The sequence below is a fragment of the Callithrix jacchus genome, chromosome 9 (genome assembly GCF_049354715.1).
Source record: "Callithrix jacchus isolate 240 chromosome 9, calJac240_pri, whole genome shotgun sequence".
In the NCBI taxonomy this organism is placed as follows: Eukaryota; Metazoa; Chordata; class Mammalia; order Primates; family Cebidae; genus Callithrix; species Callithrix jacchus.
In genome coordinates, this window is record NC_133510.1 from 18,092,939 (window position 1) to 18,116,611 (window position 23,673).

The window sequence follows — 23,673 nt, forward strand, 5'->3', positions numbered from 1 at the left end:
CCGGTGTGGAGGCCCCGAAAAAGGCCGAGACTCTGTGGAACTTGTCCTTCTTGGAGATCTTGGGTGTGTGATTGCGGATGCCCATGAACAGCCGCGACGTCCCCTTCAGGCTCCTTGTGTGTTTCTCCGGCTCTGGCGCCTTCTTCCCTTTCTTGGCTTTCTTCTCATCTTCCTCCACCATGGTGGCTGCCTGCTCCCTGCTGGGCCTGGGGCCAGTGTCACCGGCTCAGGGACTTGGAGACCCGGGGACCTGCTCTGTCTCCTGCCTGCGGCTGGACACGCGGCCTCCTTAGGCCGGAAGCAGACTGGACTCGCCCCGGGTGGCGTGGGGGGGGGCCGGGCCAGACTCCGGGAGGGTGGATCCATAATTCATCTCCTCTAGAGCCGCCTTGGGTTTCACCCTAGGGCAGTGGCGGAAAGTGTGTGGGTGTTGTTTACCGGGATGGGGAAGCCTGCCTGTGAGGCCTGTGCTGGGTGGGACATTCTGGCCTTGGAGTCGTCATGGGAACATCAGTGCTGGTCCTGGTCAGGTCCTCCCTGGACCACAGCTGGCTCAAGCCCCTGAAGAGAGCCTTTGGGTCACTTCGGCTTCACAGACGAAGACATTGAGCCACAGAGATGGGATGCCACCTGTCCTAAATCACCAGCACACCTGCAACTGGGCCACAAGTGGGGCGTAGGGTGGGATGGTCAAAGCCCACCAAGTCATCTTGGAGAACCTTGGACCCTCTAGGTCCTGGGCAAGGGAGGAGGGGAATGGGCAGAGCAGGTGCTGGGCTTTGGTCAGCGTAGCGAGCTGCCTGGGTCTCAGGAGCTGAATAATACATGAGCAGGGGAACCGGGCTGCCAGCTCAGAAGGCACAGCAAGGAAGGCTGTTTCAGTGGAACTCCACTTCTGTGTGGGGGTGTGTGTGGGGGTATCGGGGTGTTTCAGTGAAACTCCACTTTTGTGTGCGGGGAGCGGGTGTAGAGGGGCAGAAATGGAGGGTGAGTCAGGCCTGGCTCTGACTCAAGGCTCTGTCACTAACTGGCTGTGTGGGCCCAGGAAAGCCCTTTGTCCTCTTTGGTGCTCAGTTCCCTCTGAAGAATGGGAGTGATAAGCTATACCCCGTCTCCTTCAGCAAAAAGGAGCAAGACCTGATGGAACTACTGGGTAACTGGAGATACCTCCTGCTGGCGCCTGCCTGGGGTCCCTACCTACCCCTGTCCTCTCCCCTTACTTTCTGCCCTGGCTGAGTAGGCTGTGGCCATGTGGTTTCTGCCTTCTCTGGGCAGAGCTGATTGCTTCATGTGGCCTGACCTAAGGCTGCATGTCTGAAGTCTGGTTGGTGGCCAGTCTAATTCACTTTTGAGAACCTGCACTAAAAGAGGTAGGGGGTGGGAGAAACGGCAGGCCATCGGGGGTGCGGAGTGGCAGCTCTGAGACATGAAGCCCCAGAACCATCTCTCCTCCTCTTCTTCCTCCTCTCTGTTCTCAAGATGGACCTCAAATGACATCAGGCTCTCTACTCACTGAACTCCTGTTCAGTCTTTTGGTCCCAGAGCGAATTCTTTGGTTGCTTAAAGTTTAGCATTAGAGACCCCAGAGCAGCAAGGTTCTGGCCCTGGTTCTGCCACTTGCCAGCTCCACACCCTCAGATCAGTGGCCTCAGAGCCTCAGCGTGCTCAGCTGTGAAACGGACATGGGAGGCCTTCCCAGACAAGTGGCAGGAGTGGATAGGGGACTGGGCAGCAGGTGAGATCTCCCCTTTCCCTCTGTCTCTTCCCCCTGCTCACTTTCTCTGGCTCTTTACTTTCCTCTTCCTGTTCCTCCTCCCCAAGACTCACCCAGAGACTGTCGGTGCCCAGCCACTCAGAGGAGTTGCGCCAGGGACTGGTGGTGCCTGCTGTAGGCAGTCTCACCTCAATGGGGAGTGGGGCTTTATGGAAACCAGATAAATTGGATGAAGTGCTTTTGGGGCAAGTTCGGGGATGCGTGCAGGAAGTGGGCCTCCTGCAGTGCAGGAGTTTGAGGGGCTGCCCACTCTCCCTTCTGCTTCTGGGCAGTGGCTCTTGCCCTCTTGAGGAAAAAGGAAGGACAGGGGAGTTGCTCTTTCTTTTCCTCTCCCCTCCCCTCTCCTCCTTTCCCTTCAGCAGAGTCTCACTCTGTTGCCCACGCTGGAGGGCAGTGGTGCAATCTCGGCTCACTGCAACCTCCATGTCTTGGGTTCAAGCAAGTCTTGTGCCTCAGTCTCCCAAGTAGCTTAGCTGGGATTACCGGCCAGTGCCACCACCCCTGGGTAGTTTTTGTGATTTTAATAGAGACAGGTTTTGCCATGTTGGCCTGGCTGGTCTCGAACTCCTGACCTCGGGTGATTCACTGACCTTGGCCTCCCAACGTGCTGAGGTTACAGGTGTGAGCCACTGCGCCCAGCCGAGACATTCTTTCTAAGCCCAGAGATATCAACACCTGCCCCAGCTCCTCTTGGAGTCAGTTTCCAGAGGGCGGCCCCAGCCAGGTATGTGGTGTAGTGGTCTCATGAGACTCTCACAGCAGGTCTGTGAGATATGAACTATTAGTATCTCCAGTCTCCAATGAGGAAACTCAGACTCAGAAAGGAGAAGGGACTTGCTTGAGGTCACCTGGGTTGAGAAGGTAGAACCCAGGCCTGGCCGGGTCTAGAACTACCTTCCTTACTAGGCACTCCTGCCAACTGAGCTCCTGGGTCATCACTGGGCTCGGAGTGGTGTAGGACACTGGACCGAGCCAGTGGCATAGTCCATCGGGCCCCAGATCCTGCTCCTGCCTGGAAGGGGAGGGCCCTGACCAAGCCACTGGACAAACCAGAGCCCAGCTGGGCCTCCAACAGGCACCAAGGCCTCTGCAGTGTTTGCCTATCCCCACCCCAACCTGGATTCCTCAGTCAGCCTGGCCCCTTTCCCTAAGGGTCCTGTAGCCAGCATTTACTCACTCATTCATTCAAAAGCCTCTGTGGGAAGTGTGCTGCATAGCAGGCACCGTCTAAGTGCTGGGAACACAGCTGTGAACAAAACAGAGAAAAACCCTGCCCTCATGGAGTTACCATATGTGGGCAGAGGGAGAGCCAATCAGCACGGACAATCAGTAACACAGATAACGGGGTATAAGTGCTGTGGAAGGGACAGCAAGAAGTGGGGGTATGACATTAAACAGGACGTCACAGAAGGGCTAGTGGCCAAGGGGCCATGAAGAGAACCTGTGGGTAGTGCACAGTCTCAAGCAGGTGGAGGAGCAGCCAGGCCAGTGGCTGGAGGGCAGTGAGAGTGCACTGGGTGGTGAGGTCAGAGTTTGGGGCACACGTACAGGCCCTGTAGGCCACAATGAGGGGTCAGCTTCAACTGCCAATGAGGCAGGAGCCATGGGAGGAGGGTTTTTGGCAGAGAAGGGATGGAATTAGACCTCAAGTCTTTTTTGTTTGAGATGAAGTCTTGCTATGTCACCCAGGCTGGAGTGCAGTGGTGTGATCTTAGCTCACTGCAACCTCTGCTTCCCAGGTTCAAGAGAATCTCCTGTCTCAATCTCCCAAGTAGCTGGGACTACAAGTGTACACCACCATGCCCAGCTAATTTTTGTGTTTTCAGTAGAGACATGGTTTGACCATGTTGGTCAGGCTGGTCTCAAACTCCTGACCTCAGGTGATCCACCTGCCTCAGCCTCACTGAGCCACTGCTCCTGGCCTTTGACTCCCAGGTTTAAGCAATTCTCCTTCCTCAGCTTGCTGAGGAACTCGGATTACCGGTGCACACCACCATGCCCAGCTAATTTTGTATTTTTAGTAGAGATGAGGTTTTGCCATGTTGGCCAGGCTGATCTCGAACCCCTGACCTCAGGTGATTCACCTGCCTTGACCTCCCAAAGTGCTGGGATTATCAAGGGTGAGCTACTGGGCCTAGCAAAATACCTCAGTCTTGATAGGAGCCTCTACCATTGTGGGAGGAGCAGCTGCAGGAGTGAGGGGGAAGGCAGGGAGGCCAGTGTGGGAGTTTCCATTGAAGTCCTCCTGTAGTAGGCTGCCAACAGTGAAGGTGTGGAGAAGTGGTAGGATGCTGGGGACATGTGGCAGGTAGGGCTGACAGGATTTGATGGGGGTGGGGGAGGGTGCAGAATGGCTCCCAGGTTTCCTTACTGAACAGCAGGGAGAATGGAGAGGCCATCAGGTCATCGGCCAGGGTGAGGAAGGCTGCAGGTAGAGCAAGTTGAGGAGGTAGGGCCCAGGAGTCAGCTTTAGGCACTGGGCACTGCCAAGGGGCCATCACAGCCATCAGGACTAGTAGTATCAGTCATCGGCATCTAGATGGCATTGAAGCCACAGCTCTGGAGGATGCCACCAGGGAGGGAATGCGTGTAGAGGGAAGAGAGGCCACGGAATAAGCCACAGGGATGCAGTGCTTAGGAACCAAGGAGGCAGTGAGTGAACAGGAAGCCAGCCAGAGGGGGAGGTTGGAGAGACAGAAGGGAATGGGGTCTGGGGGTGCTTCACAGGAGGGTGGGGCTGCTGTGACAGATGGGCACGTGGCTCAGGTTAGTCAAGAATGGAGAGCTGACAACTGAATTCAGCTCCCTAGAGCTCCAGGGGTGACTGTGACAAGGGTGGTCCCAGTACATTGGTGGGGACAAGGGAAGTGACGCCTGATGGAAGAGGACTCAAGAAAAACAAGACCAGGCCCTGGCATGGTGGCTCATGCCTGTAATCCCAGCACTTTGAGAGGCTCAGGTGGGTGGATCACATGAGGTCAAGAGTTCGAGACCAGCCTGACCAACATAGTGAAACCCCATCTCTACTAAAATTACAAAAATTAACTGGGCATAGTGGTGCATGTCTGTAATCCTAGCTACTCAGGAGGCTCAGACAGGAGAATTGCTTGAACTCAGGAGGCAGAGGTTGCAGTGAGCCAAGATGGAGCTGTTGTACTCCAGCCTGGGCGACAGAGCAAAAAAAACTCCATCTAAAAAAAGAAAAAGAAAGAAAAGAAAGGACTGTGTTGGTCACAAGGCGGGCCCACTTGTGAACATGCTAAAACCACAGCATTGTACACTTTGGTGGGTTAATTGTATGGAGTGCAGATTAAATACAGTTTTTTTAAAGGAAAGAAGGAAGGGAGGGAAGGAAGGAAACACGTATTCCACCCCTGGGAATCCCTCCTACATGTCCTTATGGGGAATGACACACAAATGGAGCTGCTCGTTGCCACAGTACACCATGGTGCATTCCAGGATGGAGCATGGCACAGCTATAACAAGGAATGTGGATGGTCTCTGTGTCCTGGTAGGGAGCAATCTCCAGGACCTCCTAGTGCAGGAAGCAGACTGCTGTCTACAGTGTTTACTGAGGCCTTTCTGTAGGAAGTGTGTGTGTGTGTGTGTGTGTGTGTGAAGAATATGTTTGTGTTCTTGTATTTGCTTTTTTTTTTTTTTTTAGACAGTCTCACTCTGCCAACCAGGCTAGAGAGCAGTGATACAATCTCAGCTCACTGCAACATCCACCTCCTGGATTCAAGCAATTCTCCTGTCTCAGCTTCCCGAGTAGCTGGAATTACACGCATGCACCACCATGCCTAGCTAATTTTTTTATTTTTAGTAGAGATGGAGTTATGCCATATTGGCCAGGCTGGTCTTGAACCCCTGGCCTCAAGTGATGCGCCCACCTCATCCTCCCAAAGTGCTGGAATTACAGGTGTGTACCACCATGCTCAGCTTGTATTTATTTTTGTTTCCATATTAGAAATATTGCAGCAGGGAGCAGGGGCTCATGCCTGTAATTCCAGCACTTTCGGAGGCTGAAATGGGAGGAGCCAAGTAGTTTGAAACCAGCTTAGGCAATATAATGAGACCGTGTCCCTAAAAAACAAACAAACTAAAATATTAGCGGGGAGTGTTGGCAAGTGCCTGTAGGCCCAGATACTCAAGAGGCTGAAGTGGGAGAATCACTTGAGCCAGGATTTGAGGCTGCAGTGAGCTGTGATCACACCACTGCACTCCAGCCTCTGACACAGAGCAAAACCCTGTGTCAAAACAAACAAATAAAAGAAATACAGCGCTGGGTGTGGAGGCTCAAGCCCGTAATCCTAGCACTTTGGGAGGCTGAGGTGGGTAAACTGCCAGAGCTCAGGAGTTTGAAACCAGCCTGGGCAACACGGTGAAACCCGGTCTCTACTAAAATACAAAATTTAGCCAGGCATGATGGTGTGTGTCTGTAGTTCCAGCTACTCAGGAGGCTGAGCCATAAGAATTGCTTGAACCCAGGAGGCGGAGGTTGTAGTGAGCTAAGATTATGCCACTGCACTCCAGCTCGTGACAGAGTGAGACTCTGTCTCAAAAAAAAATACAGCAAAAGCTACACAAGAAATTAATGAGAATGGTTATCTCCCTGTAAATCTTTCTACATTAGTTTGATTTTTGATCCATATGAGTGCATTTCTGAGTCAAAAAACAAACAAAAATGTCACATTTAAAAGTATAAATGTGGGCTGGGCATGGAGGTTCTCACCTGTAGTCCAAGCACTTTGGGAGGCCGAGGCAGGTGGATCACTTGAAGCTAGGAACTCAAGACCAGCCTGGCCGACATGGCGAAACTCCATCTCTACTAAAAAATACAAAAATCAGCTGGGTGTGGTGGTGCACACCTGTAATCCCAGCTAAAGCCGTGCACAGTGTGGTGGCTGAGGCAGGAGAATCACTTGAACCCGGGAGGTGGAGGCTGCCGGGAGCCCAGATTGCACCACTGTACTCCAGCCTGAGAGACAGAGCGAGACCCTGTCCCCACCCCCCCCAACACTGTAAATGTGAAAATGGAAAAAAAGAATTTCGAGACAGTGAGTGGAAACACCACTTTAGACAGGCTCTCAGGAAGAATGTCAGGGCCTGAGATGTCACATATCCAACTCCACCCCCACAGCCACGTAACATTTGTTGAAAGTGAGGCAGAGAGAGGTCAGAAGACTTGCTGGGGAAGAGTGGGGCAGGGCTGGCTCTTCAGAACCAGGAGCACCTCCCAGAGCCATACTTTCTGTCTGCCCCAAGCAGGGAGCCTTGTCTGTCCAGAAGAAAGGCTGAGAGGAATGCCAAATGTGGGTGAAGGGGAGGAAGGCAGCAAAACACACTGCCACGTGTGTACCTATGCAAATGTCTTGCATGTTCTGCACATGTACCCCAAAACCTAAAATGCAATAAAAAAAATAAAGAAATAAATCAGGGTCAGAGCGACTGGTGCTATTAATAATAAAAAAAAATCTAACTTGGTGTGTGGCATGCCCAATAAATATTATTCTCTTTCTCCTCAAAAAAAAAAAAAAAAGAAAGAAAAGAAAAAGAAAAAGAAAGAAAGAAAGGCTGAGAGGCCACCATTGTCTAGGGGCTTGCCCAAGTCATGCCTCAAGCCCACAGGCAGGCATCTTTCCCCTGCAAAACCCCATTGTCCAGATGACGACCTGCCACTCGGAGAGGCAAGCCCAGCTCTAGCCCACGGGATGAGGAGGCCCGCAGCTCAGAGCTCTGGGTCAGGTCTCATTCCTCACTTGGATCTGACCCATAGCAAGTCATGCAGCCTCAGCATTAGTCTCCTCATCCGTGAGTGTAGATACCGCCCCTACCAAGGCTGGCCTGGGCATTACATGAAATGTTGGGAGAGCCGGGCACAGTGGCTGGCCTGGGTAAGCAGCTGTTATATCTGCCAACATCGTTGCTACAGGCCTCTGCCTCTCTGCTCTGAGTGAGGTGGTCTGGGTGACTGCTGGCAGCAAGTCCTGCCCACCTGAGCCCTCTTGGTCTCTGGAACCTCAGGCAAGAAGTCAGCTGAGGTTGCCCCTTCACTGGTAGGTTCCAGGTCCTGCCTCCCTCTCAGGGTCCCTGACCTCTGTGCAGACACAGAGCAGGTGTCAGGCTACTAGTCTCTCATTTATTGATTCTTTAAATATTAGCTGTGCATTAGTTGTGCATGTGTTATGTGCCAAGCACTATGCAGGGCACTCAGGGTTGGCAGAGTGGAGTGAAAGCCAACCTGATCTCTGCTCTCATGAAGTTCCCTGCGTTGTAGGGGACACAGGCTTTGTTTTCTGTTTTTGTTTTTTGAGACAGGGTCTTGTTCCGTCGCTTAGGCTGGAGTGCAGTAACATAATCACAGCTCACTGCAGCCTTGAGCTCTCAGGCTCAAGCAATCCTCCCACCTCAGCTGCCCGAGCAGCTGAGACCAGAGGTGTGTGCCACCACACCTGGCTACTGCTTTCAGTTTTTGTAGAGACAGGGTCCCACTAAGTTGCCCAGGCTGGTCTTGAACTCCCTGCCCCCAAGCACTACTCCTGCCTCAGCCTACCAGTGTTGGGATTACAGGTATGAACCACCATGCCTATCCTGGATGCAGGCTTTAAACAAAGAGTCACACCAATAAGAAGAGCTGTGAAGGTCAGGGCATGACCCCAGACGGGCGAACACTGCATTGGAGGTCCAGGAAGACTCTCCCGACAAGGCAACCCTGAGCCAAGATAAGGATAAGAGGGAGCTGATCACATGGAAGAGGGAACAGTATTCCTGGCAAGTGGAACAGCATGTGCAAAGGCCAGGTAGTAAGAGGGGCTTCAGGGACAGTCTGTGGCTAGAGCAGAGTGATTGAGGGCATGTGAAATGAGAGGCGGCCAGGGTGGCAGGCAGGGACTAGCCCAATCAGCCATGGAAGGGATGGGACTTTGGTCACTGTTCCACATTTCCAGATGTTTACTGTGTGCCAGGCTTGGTGCTAAATGCTTTTCTGAAGTATCACACTAGATTCTCACATAGGTAGGACAGCAACTGTTCTTCACATTTTAGAGATGAAGGGCTTGATCTCAGGTTAGATCCCTCAGCGGAGAGCCCACAGTGAGGAAGCAATGGGACCTGTGACGGCAAGGCCTGTGTTCAGAACTGCCAGGCCACACAGAACTCAACTCACTACAACCTCCTGAAGTGGGTGTGATTCTTCTTCCCACTTTGCAGAGGAGGACATGGGCCCACAGAGCTTGTAGGTGGAGTTGAGCCTGGGCAGTCTGGCTCCAGAGTGTCCACGGTCTCAACCACTGGCTCACATGGCTTCTTAGAAAGCAGGAGAAAAGGCAGCTCAGGCCACCATGTGAAAAGAGTGGAGCGGGGACAGTGGCGTGACTGGGACCATGCTGTGATGGAGTCCAGTGGACACATTCAGGATGAGGTGAAACATGCTGGCCCTGGTGAGGGGCTAGATGGGGCTGGGATGAGGGGGAGCCAGGTGAACTTGGGGTTGGGTTGGTGCAGCTGGAGGGTGCACGGAGTGTCTCTGAGGTGAGGCCGGGTGGGGCGGAAATGCCACGTTTGGTCTGGGACACGGAGCGTTTGGATGGGTATGGGGCAGTGCAGTGGAGAGTCAAAAAGGCTGCTCGGACCCAGGTCTGGCGAGATGGAGGCTGGAGGTGGGGTGAGCCGTCTAGGAGAAGGACAGAGTGGGAAGCAGAGGCTCTCCACTTGGCTTTCTTGCCAAAGGAGGGATCTGAAACAAAAAACTGTGGAATCTAAGCTGGAGAGGAAGAAAGATGGAGAATGAGAGAATGCACAAGCATGGGACAGAGTAATATGCATTTCTTTGGCTCCTTTGTACCTGAGTCTTCTAAAGATGCGGGCAGATGACCCCCGGGAGGCTGCAGGGATGCCAGCTGGGAGCTGAGTGCAGCTCTGCTGCCTGGGCATGGCCTGGGTGAGGGTGCATACCCTTGCCTGTGATTGCCAGGGAGCATGAGTGATGAGAACAAGGTGGCTGACAGGGTGAGGCCCAAGCCTGGAGCCCGCCCAGGTTGGGGGGGTCTGGGACCTTTGAGGGGGTCTCAGGGAGCTTCCCCAGCCCTAAGGGCACCATGAACTGCTTCACACTGACCTGGGCATACACGGCTGCATGATCTCTCGCTCACTCTCTCACATGCAAATGTAGACCATACAGCCATCCTGCCCACAGATCCAGAAAGCCCAGGACACAACAGAGCTGTAGTGCCTGCCTGACCCCCACGCACAACAGACCTAGCCCAGGAACATGCAGCCCAGTGGCAGGAGCCACTCACCCGAGCCCTCCCTGCCTGAGGACCCCCCAGCCTCTGGCCTCATTTTCCCCCCACCCTTGTCAGCCAGCCAGGGGGACAGAACAGGCCTGGATCTAACCCAAGGCCCAGACTCAGCCTGACACTGTGTGAACTCAAGGCCTTCCCCACCTCACCCAGGGCCAGAGCCCTTGCCTGTAAAGTGGAAGTGGGAATGGCCACCACCCAGGTAGAAACCCTCACTTAGGGCCTCACGGCCAGGCATCAGGGCTGTTGGGAGAGGGGCCAAGGAGCCCTTGCCTGTCTTGGTATCCCACCATCACCAGGAGGGGGCTGCGTGGGCATCACACCCCTCACAGATGAACAAAGCGAGGCAACGAAGGGTCTCAAGGTGACTTAGGGGCAAGGCCCCAGCTCTGCTGCTGCCCCTGCAGTCTGGGATGGGAGGGTAGCTAGTGGCCAACCCCAAGGACTCTAGGCTAGGGTCCCCTGGCCTGCTCCCAGCCTGCATGCCGCAACATGGGGGTCCTCTGGCTGGCCCAGGAGCACGATCGGCCCAGCAGAGCAGCTCGGTGTTACGGGGAAGGGAGGCCCAGCCCACCAGGCCAACCGCCTGGGGCCCCATGTATATTTAATGATGTCTATTATTCCTGTTTTGTCTCTGGAAAGGACTGAGCAGCTGACAGCGGAGCTGCAAACAGCCCAGGACCCGGGCCTGGGCCTGCTCCATATTCCAGCTGGGCCCTAGGCCCCCCTGGAGCTCTCTACCTCTCCTGACAGCCTCACAGAACCTGTTGCATCCCTCTGAAAAGGCACACCTCCTCCGGGAAGCCTTCGCTGCTGCTCACAGGTCTTACATCTAGGCTCTGCATTCAAATACTGTGCAACCTGCACCAGCTTCCAAGGGACAGTAGAATACCGTGGGGGGCCGGCACTGTCCCGGCACATTATAGGTACTCAACGAGCCCCTGCCAGCCCCTCTCCTCCTGGCTTCTGAGGCAACAGGAAATGGTCAGCCACCTTGTTCTCACGGGGGAGCCTCCCTGCCACCCAGATGGTCACAAAGGCCTCCTGGGATGCTGCCCACCTTGGCAGCCAGGCCCCTCTGGAGGGGCCAGTCTGGGCCTGACACCCATGACCAACTCCCTGGGTAGAGCCTGCCCGTGCCTGGCTGAGGAACCCTGCATTCTCCTTGCCACCCATGGCCTGGGGCTGCCCTGGGGATCCAGGCTCCACCCTCTCCAACTCCCAGGCCCACTGCTACCCTCAATGCTTGACCTGTGCCCACCTGACTCAACCTGGCTACTGTTCAGCAAGGTTACAAAGTGTTCTCGGTCTGGACAGGAATGGTTTTCAATCCTTTATTTCAGAAAGGAGAGCCAGGAGAACTGGGGACTTAGAAAACAGATTCTTAACTCAAAAGTCCCTGGCCCAGGTGTGTAGAGCCAGGGTCTGGGGGTTTTGTGCTGGGCAGGAGCTGCCCTGGGAGGGTCAGAAAGAGGGAGGCACTTTAGGACACCCCTTAGGCTGTGGAGGGTGTCAGCTGGGCCTTTGAAGCCACTAACTTCTGCTTCCAAGCCTGGAGAGCCTTGAGTGGAGGACACAAGGGGGTTTCTTCCTGGAAGGGCCCCCACCCCGAGTGTCAGAGAAGTGTGTGTATTTGTATTTTTGTTTGGGTGTTTGTGTGTCCCAGTAGGACCGACGCCCCCAGGGAGATGAGGCAGGTGGGCGGGAGGCCTGGCAGGCGCCATTACTTCTTCACGATCTGGATGACCTCCTCATGCTCCATGGTGTGGGTCAGACCCACCCGCTGCGAACTGTACTTGGTGCTGGTGCCCTGGGTGAGGAATGGGGGCAGAGGGGTCACCTCAGCCTGGACTGGCCAAGGGCAAGGCCAAGAAAGATATCCCCGGGGTGTGTGTCCTGGGGGTGAATGCCGGCGTAAGGTTGGGGCCCCAGGCAGCAGGATGTCTGCAGTGGTCTGACCATCCCTGACCTCAAAGGTGGGGGAGGGCCAGGCACAGTGGCTAATGCCTGTAATCCCAGCACTTTTGGAGGCCTCATTTAAGCTCAAGGATCACTTGAGCTCAGGAGTTCCAGACCAGTCTGGGCCAGATAGCAAGATCCCATCTCCATGAAAAATCAGTCAAGCATGCTGGTGTGTGCCTATACTCCCAGCTACTTGTGACGCTGAGGTGGGAGGATTGCTTGAGCACAGGATGTCAAGGCTGCAGTGAGCTGCGATTGTGCCACTGCACTCCAGCCTGGGAGACAGAGCCAGACCCTGTCTCAAAGAAAAAAAAAAAAAGGAAAAGGGTGGGGAAGGCCCATGTCCAGCCTGGGTGAACACATACATTCTATGGAGGACAGACACACAGTCATGCCAATCCCCACAGGAAAAACAGGAAAAACACACCATGCAGAGGAATGTGAATGCCTTGCTCCATGCCTAATCCGGGGGCTCTGCTGGGTCTAAGCCCCTGCCTGCCTCCCGCCCAGACACTTACCCACACCAGGGCATCCTTGAACTGGCTGGCGAGTGACCGGTGGATGCAGAAGCACTGGAGGACAGGAGAGAGACAGAGGTGAGGCTCCACCTAACCCCATCCCAAGCTCAACCACACTGTCTCTCACTCCTCCTGGCCCCACCTGTGACCTGAAGCCTCCCACATATCACATCACCCCAAACTCCCAGAGCAGCGTACACCCTCCAGTGCTTCCTGGTAGGGATGAAGGTCACAGGGGTCCCAGATGTCACGTGAAATTGGAAGGAGACCCTGGAGGGGCAGCCAGCATTTGCCCTGAGAGTGTGGACCTCTGGTTGCCACACTGATGGTGGGACAGTGGAGGGCGGCAGGGAAGGGACTCTGCAATTGTGCGATGTGGCTCCTCCCCCTACATGCCCACAAGTCTTCCAGGCCCCAGTGGGAGACAAAACGCCTCAGCCCAGTGTCCCTGGGGCAGAGGCGGCACCAGGCCTGCAGGTCCACTTCCCTGACAGAGATGGGAAGGTGGCTGATTCGGGCCTGCAAATGGGTCTTACATTTTACTCACCTTGCCACTTGTGAGTGTCTGAAGGGATTCAGGAGGGTGATCGTGAGCCTTCTTGGCTCCTCCTGCTGTGATCTCAAGCCTAGGTCTTAGAGAGATGGGACATTGCATGGCCTCATTTGTTCAACACCTCCAGGGTGGCACCCAAAGACCTGGGGCTGGGCTTTCAGAAGGAATGAATGCATGAGACCAGATTGCAAGCCCAGCCACCACTGTCATAAGGGGCTCGAGGAACAGTGTCCCTTGCTTCCATGATACAGATCCCAAGAAGAAATCAGCTTGAGGAAAATAACACCTGGAAAAGCAACAGCCCAGAAGCACAGCCATGTGACCCAACACTTGGCCACCACCAATGCCTGCAGGGTCATGTTCAGGTGACAGAATTCTGGACAGAGAAATGCAGCCTCGTGCTCCCTGAGCCAATAGCACCTCCTCTGGGGCCTGTGCATGCCCGCTCCCCTATCTGGGATGCTCCCCACCCCAACTCCTCACTGCCAGACCTGCTAGTTCTACAAGCCAGCTCAGGAGGCCTCCTTGAAACCTGTCCTGACGTCTGTTTGAGCCAGCGCCACTCCCCACTCCTTGGCTGACGCCTGAATGGTATGGGAGCAGGGTTACTGGCATCTATGCACTACAGGCAGCGTGCTCAGTGCCCTACATGCTGGACTTCATCCAACGTGTCTTCATGATGACCCAGGGGGTCAGGCAGCACATCCCACCTCACAGGAGAGGTTGGAGGCACAGCACATGGCTAGGAAGTGGTACTGCAGACGCAGCCCCAGACTGTCCAACTCCAGAGCCTGTGTGTCATCATCTGAGATTGAGACCAGCAGATCCCACCCCGGCCCAGGGCACCTCAGGCAGAACAGCGCTCCAAGGGGCACACAGAGCTCCCACCCCTTGTTAGGGCAGGTCTCGTCAACTCACCACGTGCTCCACTGAGGCCCCTTTCCGGAGGATGATGGCGTCTGTGAAGTCCGGCCTCTCTGCAGGGCGAGATGGGGAGAGCGTCAACCACACACGAGGACCCACACTGCCGCCTCATGATTCTGCCCGAGGGAAGAGATGGCTGCAGAGGCCCTTGCAGTCTCCTTGCCTTGGCCTAATGTCCCCGATATCCAGCACGCCCTCCACATATATCCCTGTGCCACCTTCTACAAGCCTTACTTGAACACGGTGACTCAAAATAAATCAAAGTCCAGGATCACACTGCCTGCCACCCATCTGCTGTGAAAGCACTGACAGAGACCAGGATCTAGACTCAACGGGCAGGACCCAAAGGGATGTTGGAGTCTCGTGAGGGAAACTGTAGCTCGCTCCTTGCTGCCAAGGTCAGGGTTGATGCAAAGTGCTCTGAATTCAGCAGCTGGGACCCCAGGTCATATGTGTGTGTGTAACCACCAGGAGGATGGGTGGGGGTCAGACACGGGGAGGGCTCTTGTGGATTCAGGTCACTAATGCTCCTGCGGTGGGGTCTGTCACTGTGAGGGGAGGTCAGGATGGCACTAACTGCTGTAGCCAGTGAGGACCCCGAGGTAGCCTTGCCCCACCAGGGCACCCTCAAAACCAGCAGTGCCCAGTGCTGAGAAGGGAAAAGAGCTGCGATGTGTCTAAATAAGCAAGGCCACAGCTGGTGCCGGGGTCTCTGGACACCACCCACAGGCCTGGCAGCCTTTTAGGGAGGATGAAGCTCAGCCTGTTTCTCAGCTACACTCAGTGTAACTCACGTCCTCTCTTCCTGGTGTAGATGCAGGTCAGGGCCAAGTACTCCCAAAGCATCTCCAGCAGGTAGTCCAAGTTCAGCTTCATGCCTCAGCTGCAAAGAGGGAGGCGGCCAGTCAGGCAGGGGCCCCTGTGAGTTCAGAGGCTGGGTCTCCACTTCTCACTATTAAAGGGGACAATTTCCACTGGCCAACATGGGCACCAAGGCCAGCTGGCTCGCCGGTGCCCACAGGGAAACAAGCCCATTACTCTTGATGGCAGCTTGACTTTCCTGCTGCCAGCGCCTCTGGACACCAATCATGGTCACAGTCAACCAGGGTCAGCATCTCTCCTGGGGGCTGGCAAGACCGTGCTGTGGAGAATTGTAGCTTGTGTCTGATGAAGGGCTGCCATGGGGAGATGGCTGGGGGCTGTGATGGGACCAAGGGCAAAGGCTGGGCCCCAGAGCTCACTCCTTGCAGAGAGGAGCTAGGGATTGCCAGGAAGTCCAGCAGGGATTTCACCATGAAGAGAAGAGAACCGAGGCTCTGGAGGCACCAGGTCGAGGGTGGACCGTGGCTTAATCGTTTGCGGTGTGACCCTGAGCCGTGTCCTAACCTTTGTAAAGCTGTTCTACGCATGAGCAGGTAAAGCTGTAGAGCTGTCGGCCCTGAGGATGGCAGCCCCTCTAAGGCCTGGGACACAGCAAAAGGAGAGGAGCTGAGGCTGTGCTATGGGATGGACACTGCTCTTTGTGGTGGCGACAACAATCACGAAATGGTCCTTGTACTCAGGCCAGGACCCTCAACCACCATTGGCACTGTCCAGCCTCTTGGTCCCTGAGCTCTCTGTACTGTCGGCGGAGCTTCACTGTGAAGCTGCAGAGCGCCGGCTTCAAGCCAGGAAACCAGAAAAGGGAAGCACCTGAGTCAGTCTGCCCCAGGGAGGAACCTGCCAGGTGGTGCTAGCAAGTGAACAAACAGCCAGTGTGGGTGGTATCCCTGGGACCCACCCTGCAAAGGAGGGCAGGAATTAGGTGACCTGAGCCTGAGAACGTTAGTTCCTTTTCCCCCTTTGAGCTGTGATCAGACAGAGGGCCTGAGCTTTCGGGCCTATACAGGCTGCCAGGGGCTGGGGAGGAACCGAGTCCCCAGAGTTTGCTGCAAGGAAAATTCAAAAGTTGAGCCCATAGACATGGCCGAGAAAAGGAGCTGGGCCCCGAAACACCTACCTGAAGACGTTCTGGGCCCAGAGAGGAGGCCAGCAGGCCAATGTTGGGCCCGGGAGGGCCACCGGGAGGCATCAGCTTGGCCCCATGAGGCCACGGAGAGACTGGGGGTGGGGCCTGTGGATACAGGCTGCCACAGAGGCAGGAGCTGGGCCTGAGCAGAGGCCACGGTGATTCCACAAGCTGGGCCTGGAGGGTCCACTGAAAGGCGGAGGCTGGGCCCGGTATGGGCCTGGCACGGGCAGAAGCTGGGCCTGGGGAGGCCAGGCCCAGAGAGGAAGCTTTAGACCTGGACAGGCCGCCGGGAGGCAGGAGCTGGCCCGGGAGAGTCTGTGATAGGCGAGCTGGGCTGAGGAAGACCCCTGCGAGGGAGCGCCTGAGCCTAGACTCAAGGCAAGAGTGAGGCGAGAGCTGGGTCCGGAGAGGTTTGCCACAGGCACGAGCTGGGCCCCAATGGGCCACTGTGAGGGAAGCGCTGGGCTCCAATGAGCCACTGTGAGGAAAGCGCTGGGCTCCAATGAGCCACTGTAAGGAAAGCACTGGGCTCCAATGAGCCACTGTGAGGAAAGCGCTGGGCTCCAATGAGCCACTGTAAGGAAAGCACTGGGCTCCAATGAGCCACTGTGAGGGGAACGCTGGGCCTGTGGATGCAGCCAGAATGCAGGCAGGCAGGCAGGATCTTGGTGTGGGGAAGCCATCAGCAAGCAGCAGCTGGTGCTGGGGAGGCTGCAGAGAATCCAGAGCTGGGTCCGGAGGGGCCAACATCAGATGGTAGCAGGGCCTGTCAAGGCCACTGGTAGGCAGAACGGAGGCAGAAACCCCACTTGAGAAAGCTTCAGGCCGAATTGAGCCTCAACTGGCCAGTGTGAGGGAGGCGCTGGGCCTGTGGATGCAGCCAGGATGCAGGTAGCCAAGACCTTGGCCTGCAGAAGCAGCCAGCAGGCAGCAGCTGGGGCTGGGGAGGCTGCGGGGACTCCAGAGCTCAGCCTGAGGCCCAGTCCTGCTTTGTCCTCCTGCTGGCCTCGGGAAGCCCAAGCATTGGGTCATGAAGTCCGCGTCTGCAGGTCCAGCTCCTGCCCTCCCGGCGGCACCCCCCAACCTGGGCACAATACATCATCACGTGGTCCCCTCCGGGGCTAGGTCCTGCATCCCAGTGGCCCCATGGGGCCCAGGTCCTGTTCCCATCAGGCAGTCACTCCAGGAGGCCCAGCCTGTGCCTCCCTACTGGCAGCCTCACGAGGCCTGAACCTTCTCCTGGCCACATCAACCGGCCCAAGTTTTGCACCAGGCAGCCTCTTTTGGCTCGGCCTTTCGTCTGTCGACCCAAAGCTTCCTCAGGTGGGGCCTTCTAGGTGTCCCTTCTGTTGAGGCCACCGGGAGGCAGAAGGGACGCCCAAAAGGTGCCACCTGAGGAAGCTTTGGGCCGACAGATGAAAGGCCTCCAGGAGATGGCCAGGAGCCGAGCCAAAAGACGCTGCTGGGGACCAGGTGCAGTGGCTCACGCCTGTAATCCCAGCACTTTGGGAGGCCGAGACGGGTGGATCACGAGGTCAGGAGATCGAGACCATCCTGGTCAACATGGTGAAGCCCCGTCTCTACTGAAAATACAAAAAATTAGCTGGGCATGGTGGCGCGTGCCTGTAATCCCAGCTGCTCAGGAGGCTGAGGCAGGAGAATTGCCTGAACCCAGGAGGCGGACATTGCGGTGAACCGAGATCATGCCATTGCACTCCAGCCTGGGCAACAAGAGCAAAACTCCAACTCAAAAATAAAAATAAAAAAATTAGCTGAGCATGGTGGCGCGTGCCTGTAATCCCAGCTACTCAGGAGGCTGAGGAAGAATTGCCTGAACCCAAAAGGCGGAGGTTGTGGTGAGCCGAGATCACGCCATTCTACTTCAGCCTGGGTAACAAGAGTGAAAATAGGTCTCAAAAAAAAAACAAAAAACAAAAAATTAGCTGGGCATGGTGGTGCATGCCTGTAATCCCAGCTACTGAGGAGGCTGAGGCAGGAGAATTGCCTGAACCCAGGAGGCAAACATTGTGGTGAACCGAGATCATGCCATTGCACTCCAGCCTGGGCAACAAGAGCAAAACTCCATCTCAAAAAAAACAAAAAAAAAATTAGCTGGGCACGGTGGCGGGTGCATGAAATCCCAGCTACTCAGGAAGCTGAGGAAGGAGAATTGCCTGAACCCAAAAGGCGGAGGTTGTGGTGAGCCGAGATCACACCATGCTACTCCAGCCTGGGTAACAAGAGCGAAAATAGGTCTCAAAAAAAAAAAAAAATACAAAAAATTAGCTGGGCATGGTGGTGCATGCCTGTAATCCCAGCTACTCAGGAGGCTGAGGCAGTAGAACTGCCTGAACCCAAGAGGCAAAGGTTGAGGTGAGCCCAGATCAGGTCATTGCACTCACGCCTGGGTAACAAGAGAAAAACTCCATCTCAAAAAAAAAAAAAAAGAGGCTGCCAGGGGCAAAACTTGGGCCCGTAGACATGGCCAAGAGGAGGATCCAGGCCTGGAGAGGCCGCCAGTATGGAGGCAGAGGACGGGGCTCCAGGAGAGGCTGATGGGAGGCAGGAGCTAAGCCCAGGGAGCCTTTGGGAAGCATGAGCTGGCCCTAGAAGGGCCCATGTGACAATGTTTTGCACCCATGGGGAGGAGATGCCAGGAGAACTGGAGCTGGGCCTGGAGAGGCCGAATTGAGAACCCAATGCTTGGGCCTGCAGAAGCCAATAGGAGGAGTCCGGACCCGGGCCTGGAGAAGCCGACTCTGGGAAATCTGGAACCTGTAGGAACCCTGGCTGGGCAGAAACTGAGCCTGGAGAGGCCAGCGTGAGGCATGAGCTGGGTAGTCTTGAGAGCCTGAGTCACGGGCCTGAGCTTTCGGGCCTACAAAGGCGTCCGGGAGCTGGGGAGGAGCCCAGTCCACAAAGGTTGCTGCAAGGCGAGAATGGAAGGTTGGCCCTTAGAAGCCGCCAGAAGGAGGGGCTGGGCCCCAAGAGGCTGACCTGAAGACACTCTGGACAAGGAGAGGATGCCAGAAGGCCAACGCTGGGCATGGAAGGGTCGCCTGGGGCCACTGGGAGGCTACAAGCTGGGCCTGTGAAGACAGGCTGCCACAGAGACAGGAGCTGGGCTGAGGAGAGGCCATGATGAGGCCACAAGCTGGGTCTGGAGGGTCCACTGAGAGGCAGAGGCTGGGCCCGGAGGGGCCTAGCACAGGCAAAAGCCAGGCCTTGGGAGGCCCAAGCACCAGGTCATGACGTCCGCATCTGCAGGTCCAGCTCCTGCCCTTCCGGCGGCACCCCCCAACGGCTGGGGAGGCTGGGGGGACTCCAGAGCTCAGCCCTGAGGCCCAGTCCTGCTTTGTCCTCCTGCTGGCCTCGGGAGACCCAAGCACCGGGTCATGACGTCCGCGTCTGCAGGTCCAGCTCCTGCCCTCCCGGCGGCACCCCCCAACGTGGGCACAATACATCATCACATGGCCCCCTCTGGGGCCAGCTCTGGCATCCCAGTGGCCCCTGGAACCCAGGTCCTGATTCCCATCAGGTGGCCTCTCCAGGAGCCCCAGCCTCTGCCTCCCTACTGGCAGCCACACCAGGCCTGGCACCTCCTCCTGGCCACGTCTACAGGTCCAAGTTTTGCCCCTGGCAGCCTCTTTCGGCTTGACTACTGGCCAGCTCCCAGAGGCCTTTCGTCTGTCGGCCCAAAGCTTCCTCAGGTGGGGCCTTCTGGGCGTCCCTTCTGCCTCCCGGTGGCCTCAACAGAAGGGACACTGAGGAAGCTTTGGGCCGACAGACAAAACGACTCCGGGTGCTGGCCAGGAGCCAAGCCAAAAGACGCTGCTGGGGACCAGGCACAGTAGCTCACGCCTGTAATCCCAACACGTTGGGAGGCCAAGGCAGGTGCATCACGAGGTCAAGGAGATCGAGACCATCCTGGTCAACATGGTGAAACCCCGTCTCTACTAAAAATACAAAAAATTAGCTGGGCATGGTGGTTTGTGCCTGTCATCCCAGCTACTCAGCAGGCTGAGGCAGGAGAATTGCCTGAACCCAGGAGGGAGAGGTTGCAGTGAGCTGAGATCATGCCATTGCACTCCAGCCTGGGAAACAAGAGCAAAACTCCGTCTCAAAAACAAGAAAAATTAGTTGGCCATGGTGGTGCGTGCCTGTAATCCCAGTTACTCAGCAGGCTGAGGCAAAAGAACTGCCTGAACCCAGGAGGCAGAGTTTGCTGTGAGCCGAGATCGTGCCATTGCACTCCAGCCTGGGCAACAAGAGCAAAACTCTGTCTCAAAAAGAAAAAAAAAATTAGCTGGGCACGGTAGCGTGTGCCTGTAATCCCAGCGACTCAGGAGGCTGAGGCAGGAGAATTGCCTGAACCCAGGAGGCAGAGGTTGCGGTGAGCCAAGATCGCACCATTCTACTCCAGCCTGGGTAACAAGAGCGAAACTCTGTCTCAAAACAAAAAGAAAAAGAAATTAGCTGGGTATGGTGGCGTGTGCCTGTAACTCCAGCTACTCAGGAGGCTGAGGAAGGAGAATTGCCTAAACCCAAAAGGCGGAGGTTGAGGTGAGCTGAGATCACGTCATTGTACCTGCGCCTGGGAAACAAGAGCAAAACTCCATCTCTTTAAAAAAAAAAAAAAAAAAAAAAAAAAAAGAGGCTGCCGGGGGCAAAACTTAGGCCCGTAGACGTGGCCAGGAGGAGGATCCAGGCCTTGAGAGGCCACCAGTACAGAGGCAGATGCTGGGCCTTCAGGAGAGGCTGATGGGAGGCAGGAGCTAAGCCCAGGGGGCCTTTGGGAGGCATGAGCTGGCCCTAGAAGAACCCACATGACGACGTTTGCACCCATGGGGAGGAGACACCAGGAGAACTGGAGCTGGGCCTGCAGAGGCCGAATTGAGAACCCAATGCTTGGGCCTGCAGAAGCCAATAGGAGGAGTCCGAAACCGGGCCTGGAGAAGCCGACTCTGGGACATCTGGGGCCTATAGGAACACTGGGTGGGCAGAAGCTGAGCCTGGAGAGGCCAGTGTGAGGCATGAGCTGGGTAGTCCTGGAGAGCCTGAGTCGAGGGCCTGAGCTTTTGGGCCTACAAAGGCCTCCAGGAGCTGGGGAGGAGCCAAGCCACAGAGGGTCCACTGAAAGGCAGAGGCTGGGCCCAGTATGGGCCTGGCGCAGGCAGGAGCTGGGCCTGGGGAAGCCGGGAGGCAGGAGCTGGCCTCAAAGAGTCCATGATAGACGAGCTGGGCTGAGGAAGACCCCTGCGAGGGAGCGCCTGGGCCTAGACTCAAGCCAAGAGTGAGGCAAGAGCTGGGTCCAAAGAGGTTTGCCACAGGCACGAGCTGGGCCCCAATGGGCCACTGTGAGGGAGGTGCTGGGCCTGTGGATGCAGCCAGAATGCAGGCAGGCACGATCTTGGTCTGGGGAAGCCACCAGCAGGCAGCAGCTGGTGCTGGGGAGGCTGCGGAGAGTCCAGAGCTGGGCCCAGAGGGGCCAATGTCAGGTGGTAGCAGGGCCTGTCAAGGCCACCAGGAGGCAGAACGGAGGCCGGGAAAGCCCCACTTGAGAAAGCTTCGGGCCTACAGAAGAAAGGCCACTGGAAGCTGATCAGGAGCCGAGCGAAAAGCAGCTATCGGGAGGCAGGATGTGGTCCAGTAGACGAGGCCAGGAGGAGGATCCGGGCCTGGGGAGGCCGCCAGGAGGAAGACATAGGCTGGACCTCCCGGAGAGGCTGAGGGGAGACAGAAGCTGGGCCCCAGGGGGCCGTTGGGAGGCAGCAGCTGGCCCTGGAGGCACCCATGTGAGGATGTTTGCCACCAATGGGAAGGAGACGCCAGGAGAGTAGGAGCTGGGCCTGGAGAGGCCGACTTCAGGACCCAATGCTTGTGCCTTCCGAGGCCAGGGGGAGGAGGCAGCAGCAGCCAGGCCTGCAGAAGCCGACTCGGGAACGTCTGGGGCCTAGAGATGCCCTCGGAGGGCACGAGCCGAGCCTGGGGAGGCCACTCGTGAGGCATGAGCCAGCTGGGCCTGGAGAGCCTGAGTCAAGTCTGAGCTTTCGGGCCTACAAAGGCTGTCGGGAGCTGGACAGGAGTCGAGTCCACAGAGGTTGTTGCGAGGCAAATTTGGAAGTTGGGCCCATAGCCGCCGAGAGGTGGAGCTGGGCCCTGAGAGGCCTACCTGAAGACGTCCTGGGCCCAGAGAGGAAGTCAGCAGGCCAATGCTGGCCCCAGGAGGACCACCGGGATGCACCGGCTTGACCCGATGGGGCCATGGGGAGGCTGGGGGCGGGGCCTGTGGATACAGGCTGTCACAGAGGCAGGAGCTGAGCCTGAGCAGAGGCCACGGTGATGCCATGAGCTGGGCCTGGAGGGTCCACTGAAAGGTGGAGTCTGGGCCCGGAGGGGCCTGGTGCAGGCAGATGCCGGGCCTACGGGGGCCGGGCCTGGAGAGGAACCTTCGGGCCTGGACAGGCCGCCAAGAGTCAGGAGCTGGCCTGGGAGAGACGATGATAGGTGAGCTGGGCTGAGGAAGGCCGCTGCGAGGGAGGACCTGGGCCTAGACCGAGGCCAGCGTGAGGTGAGAGCTGGGTCCGGAGAGGTTTGCCACAGGCACGGGCTGGGCCCCAATGGCCACTGTGAGGGAGGTAGTGGGCCTGTGGAGGCAGGATGCAGGCAGGAAGGCAGGAAGGCAGTCAGGATCTTGGCCTGGGGAAGCCGTTGGCAGGTAGCAGCTCGTCATAAGGAGGCTGCAGGGATGCCAGATCTGGCCCCGGAGAGGATATTGTCAGGTGGTAGCTCGGCCTGTCCAGGCCACCGGGAGCTGGTCAGGAGCCGAGTCAAAAGAGGCTGTCGGGAGGCAGGACATGGGCCTGTAGACATGGCCAGGAGTAGGAGCCAAGCCTGAGGATGCCGCCAGGAGTGATCAGAGGCTGGGTCTCCTGGGGAGGCCGACGGGGTCCAAGGGGGCCATTGGGAGGCAGGAGCTGGCCCAGAAGGGGCCCACATGAGGAAGTTTTGAGCCTGGAGAGAACACCTAGTGGGTAGGAGCTTGGCCTAATGAAGTCAGTGTCAGGCAGCAGCTGGGCCTCTCAAGGCTGCTGGGAGGCCGGCAAGAGCTTTGCCAGGGAAACCTTCATGAGGTAAGAGTTGGTCCTGGAGAGTCTATTGTCATCCAGTAGCTATGCCTGTTTAAGCCATTGTTCCTCAGAAGTTTCTGCTGGGGAACTTGAGTTGAGAAAGTTTTTGGCCTACAAAGGCCACCAAGAGCTGTGTAGGAGCTGATCCAAAGGAGGGTGTCAGGCAGGAGTTGGTCCTGGAGATGCAACTGGGAGGAAGAGCTGGACATCAAAAGGAAGTTCTGGGCCTGGAGACACTGCCAAAAAGTAAAAGCTTGATCAGAATGGCCGTTGTGATGCATGAGCTTCACCTAGACAGGCCATTGGGAGGCATTAGCTGGGCCTGCAGATGCTGCTGAAAGGCAGGAGCTTGGCCTGGGGGCACTGTGGTGAGGCACACGCTTGGCCTGGGGTGTCTGCTGTGAGGCAGAGTTTAAGCCTATTGGGGCCGACTAGAGGCAGGAGTTGGACCTGGAATGGCAGATTTGAGAAATCTGTCAGTCCGGAGAGGCCACAGAGATG

The 23,673-nt window shown here is 56.6% G+C and overlaps 1 protein-coding gene and 1 long non-coding RNA gene across 51 annotated transcripts in view; one reads left to right on the top strand and one right to left on the bottom strand.

Moving 5' to 3' along the window:
• Positions 1-58: 58 nt before the first annotated feature.
• LOC118144223 (uncharacterized) overlaps positions 59-23,673 on the bottom strand; it is a 125,196-nt gene continuing 101,581 nt past the window's right edge. For 43 of the 50 annotated variants that reach the window (XM_078338541.1, XM_078338575.1, XM_078338565.1 and 40 more), the window contains 6 exons: positions 16,031-23,408; positions 14,826-14,914; positions 14,026-14,147; positions 13,102-13,186; positions 12,555-12,608; positions 59-11,884 (listed from right to left, as the gene is read on the bottom strand). In XM_078338541.1, coding sequence (XP_078194667.1) covers positions 11,845-11,884; positions 12,555-12,608; positions 13,102-13,186; positions 14,026-14,147; positions 14,826-14,914; positions 16,031-16,792 — 1,152 coding nt within the window. In that variant the 5' untranslated portion in view covers positions 16,793-23,408 and the 3' untranslated portion in view covers positions 59-11,844. Of the gene's footprint in view, positions 11,885-12,554; positions 12,609-13,090; positions 13,394-14,025; positions 14,148-14,825; positions 14,915-16,030; positions 23,409-23,673 lie in introns of all 50 variants that reach the window. The other 7 variants (XR_013522586.1, XR_013522587.1, XR_013522585.1 and 4 more) reach the window with 4 other exon arrangements.
• Positions 11,881-18,514, top strand: LOC144577857 (uncharacterized). The gene is made up of 2 exons (XR_013522621.1): positions 11,881-12,632; positions 13,359-18,514. It is a non-coding gene; the product is annotated as an uncharacterized LOC144577857 (long non-coding RNA).